The sequence below is a fragment of the Lolium perenne genome, chromosome 3, assembly GCF_019359855.2.
Source record: "Lolium perenne isolate Kyuss_39 chromosome 3, Kyuss_2.0, whole genome shotgun sequence".
In the NCBI taxonomy this organism is placed as follows: Eukaryota; Viridiplantae; Streptophyta; class Magnoliopsida; order Poales; family Poaceae; genus Lolium; species Lolium perenne.
In genome coordinates, this window is record NC_067246.2 from 42,495,381 (window position 1) to 42,500,292 (window position 4,912).

General features: G+C 48.9%; 1 protein-coding gene across 1 annotated transcript; it reads left to right on the forward strand.

The window, feature by feature from the left end:
- The first annotated feature begins 431 nt into the window (after positions 1–431).
- Positions 432–4,447, forward strand: LOC127340657 (glutathione hydrolase 3). Its single transcript, XM_051366395.2, has 4 exons — positions 432–1,013; positions 2,073–2,591; positions 3,289–3,524; positions 3,606–4,447. Exons 1-4 carry the CDS (start codon positions 537–539, stop codon positions 4,261–4,263), a joined length of 1,890 nt encoding a protein of 629 aa, XP_051222355.1. The 5' UTR covers positions 432–536; the 3' UTR covers positions 4,264–4,447.
- The last annotated feature ends 465 nt before the right edge of the window (positions 4,448–4,912 follow it).

The window sequence follows — 4,912 nt, forward strand, 5'->3', positions numbered from 1 at the left end:
TAATAAAAAGGGATAGCCCGTTTGGAAGATAAAATGTTGGCCTTAAAAAAACCCAACAATAACAATTATAATCAGTGAAATAAATTCCATCCGATCATTTTGCTTCCACGGAAGAAACACAATCGGACAAGAAGTATACTCGCTGAAGTAACTTCAGAAAATTAGTGGCTTCCCACCTCGTGCCCAATCATCCATAGGCACGTGCATCCTGAACTGGTGGAGCAACAAGCAAAGAATTAAAGCATGTTTTGTAATGAAGGATCAACACCAAAACAATTCTTACAATTGCGTCTAGCCTTCCCCTTCTGAACTTCAATAATGTCAAACTAGTCAGTCTTGGTCTGGGTTATACTTTTTACAACAACAAAAAACATGCAAGAAAAAAATCGGACTTTTTTGACAAGTGGGCGGTATAAAACATCTCAACCTAACAAAACAGAGCAATCCCATTGGCACTATCAGCTCTCACCATCCAAGAATCCTCTGATTCTCCTCCTTCCCCTTGGGCCGTCCGTTCACGGAATCTCTCTCCGGCCATGGCCGCGCCGCGCGGCTCACTGCAGAGCCCACTCCTCCCCGGCGGCGGCCTCTCGCCTGATGAGCCGCCGCGCCGCCGGGTCCGCCGCCCGTGCGCCGCGTTGGCCATCGCCGTGGCTCTGCTCGCCCTGGCCGGCGTGCTGCTGCTGCTCTCGAGCCCCGGCGCCGGGCCTGCAGCTGATCGAAGCCGGAGCGGGGTGCCCGTCGGGGGCGCGCGGCTGAGCACGCACGAGGTGGAGTCCGGCGCGGGCGTGGTAGCGGCGGACGACGGGCGGTGCTCGGAGGTGGGCGCGGCCGCGCTGCGGGCGGGCGGGCACGCGGTGGACGCGGCCGTTGCGGCGGCGTTCTGCCTCGGCGTGGTCCACCCCATGTCCAGCGGGATCGGCGGCGGCGCCTTCATCGTCGTCAGGAACGCGAGCTCCGGCGAGGCCGTCGCCTTCGACGCACGGGAGACTGCGCCGGCCGCGGCCACGCCGGTACGTCTACTGTCCCACTACGTCGCAGTCATGAGCGGCCAAAAGATCGTTTTTTTCTCTTCCGTCCGGTCGTTAGGCTTGTGCCAGTGACATGTGGGCCCCAACCCTCCCACTAACAGGGGCCAGCTGTGTGGGCAAAAGGTCACTGTCTGGTGGGTCCTCCGTGCTTCGCAAATGGCCCTTACTCCTGTGGAGTAACCACATTTAATCAACATGCTATACGCGTTGCAGATAAAATGAGAGAAATCTAAGTTTTCTTGATTATTGGCTCATATATGTCATAAAAATATGATTTAGTTGCTACAGTACGATATCTCCAGCATGCCACACTAGATGTTATTTAAACAAAAATGGTATCTTATCCATAACCACCAAGAGCAGAGTAGACTTTGTGTTGCATGCACCTACCCTATTTCAAGAAAAAAAGAAGTAATGTAGCTACTACCGTGTCAGTGCACCATGAGGGTCCATATATTATTCATCATCTTTGGGTGGAACCATATGTATGTGGAGTGAGAGTGAGAGTGAGACACACTTCACATGTGCTCGGTGTGTATGTGTCGCAACTCACAACATCTCAGAATGAATCAATTATTTGAGAATAGCATGTGGACATGTGACAATGCTGCTCAAATTGATCAAGTGGTAGTAAACCGCACTAATTTTGTCTATGTAATGACGAATTATTAAATTAACCACATTAGACTATCCCTTCCACAGTGTATTGTCTCCTAGCACGTTATTCTAGCAAGTGGCGATTTCTAACAAACAACCACCACGATGCATTGTTTCTTAATTGTAACTTAATTAAATAATTACGGCCTCACTCATGCATTGTCAAGAAATTGCTTTTATATATGACTGCGTGCAAGGGTTGTATCTTAGATACGATACAATACCACACTCTTTTATCATGCATATGGTGCCACATAAGTATTCTGCCTACCATGCCTTGCTAAGAAACTTACACTATCAAATGTCTTGAATTTGGACTACCAAGCATAGTCAAACTTATCTTATCGGATTCGTTAATTATTATGAAATTACTATATGTACCAGAACATGTACGATGTGGACCCGACGTCCAAGTCGAAGGGTGCGCTGGCCATGGGCGTGCCGGGGGAGCTCGCCGGCCTGCACGCCATGTGGTCACGCTACGGCCGTCTCCCATGGAAATCCCTCTTAGCTCCGGCCATCACGCTCGCCCGTGATGGCTACACCATCGTCCCATATGTCGCGAACGCCCTCAAGGAAATAGAGCAAGACGTGCTAGCCGATCCGGGCCTACGCGGCATCTTTGCTGCAGACGGAAAGCTCCTAACCGCTGGTGAGCTCTGTCACAACCCAGCCTTGGCTGACACGCTTGAGGCCGTGGCGGAGCGCGGTGTCGAGGAGTTATATGGTGGAGTTGTTGGGATGAGACTCGCGAAGGACGTGAGGCAGTTGGGCGGAGTGGTGACTTCAGAGGACCTGATGGGGTACAGGGTGGCGGTGGGCGATGCCATGGAGGCCGACGCCATGGGGTTCACCTTCCTCGGCATGCCGCCACCATCCAGCGGCACCGTCGGCATGGCATTGGTACGTCCATTCTATAAATGTTTGATGTTATTTCCTTAATTTGCAGGATTAGTGAAATATTTGTATTATTATTAATTTAGGTTCATTTGACTTCTGATTTATAATAAGCTCTAAGACAACTTGTTATAAATATCAAATCTATTACTACCCCTTTGGCCCACATAGGTGATATATATATTGAGTAAAAAATGATTTCTATGCTGAACCAATTATATATACAAAAAGTATGAAGATTTGCAATACGAAAGAACCATCAATAGATCCCCGTAAGATTAGTTTCATAACATATTTATTGAATACTGTATTTTGTTGATATTCTGTTCCAAGTCTCATAGAAAGGATTGAATTTATGACTGATTTAATACACCACCTATTTGGGGACGAAGGGAGTAGAATACCATGATCAATATTAGGTTAAGGCAAAATAAAGCTTGTGACATAATGTATGCACTTAAGGAGCACAATGTATTTTTTTAAACCATCGCATAAATTCAAATGGAGGAAAATTCAGTGAAACTTTTTAATTCTGTTTGTTTCGAGGAGGACCTTTTTTTTTTTAGTTTATTAAATCAGCGTCAACGTGGGAGTACAAAATACTGCACCCTCCATACATCAACAATGTCGTCAATGCTAGGTGGTGATGGACCAAATGCTTTTTTGTTTGGATTGATGATATTATTTGTTTTTATTTGTATAGGTGTTGAACATCTTGGGCGGGTACAAGTCGACGGAGTTCTTAAATGGGTTTCTAGGCGTGCACCGGCTGATCGAGGCTGTTAAGCATATGCTGGCCGCTCGGATGGACCTCGGCGACCCCGGATTTGTCAACGTCGCCGGCTACGTCTCGGAGATGCTGTCGCCGGCGTTCGCCGACAAGATTCGCCAAAGGATTGCCGACAACACCACCTTCCCATCAGACTACTATCTCCCAAAGTGAGCTGACAATGATTAATGCTCCGACAATTGGTGTAGTATTAAGCTGACATTTTCACTAACAAGTTGTTGAAACTTCAGGTGGCGCCAGCTGAGTGACAACGGAACGAGCCACCTGTGCGTGGTGGACGGCGATAGAAATGCAGTGGCGATGACGACGACGGTGAATTCCTTCTTTGGCGCGCACGTGCTGTCGCCGTCCACCGGCATCGTGCTTAACAACGAGATGGATGACTTCTCGGTGCCCCAACAGATCCCGGACCAGCTCCCACCGGCGCCGGCCAACTTCATCGCCCCAGGGAAACGACCCCTGTCCTCCATGACGCCGACGATCATCCTCAAGGACGGGCAGCTCGCCGGCGTGTTGGGCGCCAGTGGCGGTACCAATATCATCACGGCGGTGACACAGGTTTTCCTAAATCACTTTGTTCTGGGGATGAGCCCGCTCGCTGCCGTGCAGAGCGCCAGGGTGTACCACAAGCTAGTGCCCAACTTGGTGAAGTACGAGGACGAGACGGTGAACGACGGCGAGGTCATCAAGCTCAGCCTCGAGGCCAGGGAGTTTTTGAGAAGCAGGGGCCATGTGCTGGAAGGCACGGCGTCGGGGGCCGTGTGCCAGATGATCGTGCAGGATTTGTTGGAGCCAGTCTCCAGTGGCGGCGGCGGCGAGAACGTCTTCCGTGGGATGCTGACGGCGGTGAGCGACCCGAGGAAAGACGGCAGTCCTGCCGGAGTGTGATCGATGCAGCTAGATTGTTCTTACATGTGAAATGTAAATATACATTCAAACCGATTGCTTTGAAGAACACGAATTCCACGTCAGCTAGATAAATCTTGTTGTCCGCGGAAACACCTGTTGGTACACATTAGTCAAGTTTTCAGGGAAATTTAGACACACAACACAAACACATGGCAAACGAAAATACGGAGTACAAGTTTCAGTCGAGAACCATTGTTCGACACTAGCCACAAGCCTAGAAGGGCGTCTTTTGTTTTCTTCTTCAGGTATCTACACGCAGAAACAGTTAAATTCGAAAAAATGAGCTAAAAGCAGGTCATCTAGTAACTAAGAGCATCTCTAGCCTCTACCGTAAATCGTGACCTATAAAAACGCCAGTAGGTATCGAGCTAAACGTGAACTCTGCACTCGCGCGCGTGCGGCCGTAAAACAAAATATTTCCCGATCAGATCCCGTAAACGGCGGACTTCTAAACAAAACCGTAAACAAGAAAATTGGTTATATGACATTGTTTGACAACAATATTCACATCTACACACCATTCAAAAAATGCACAAGACACTATATTCACGCAATTGCCACAATCATGAGGAAGAAGGCACGGGCAAGCCACACCGTTATTGTCGGTAGCGCTTCAGGTGACACCACC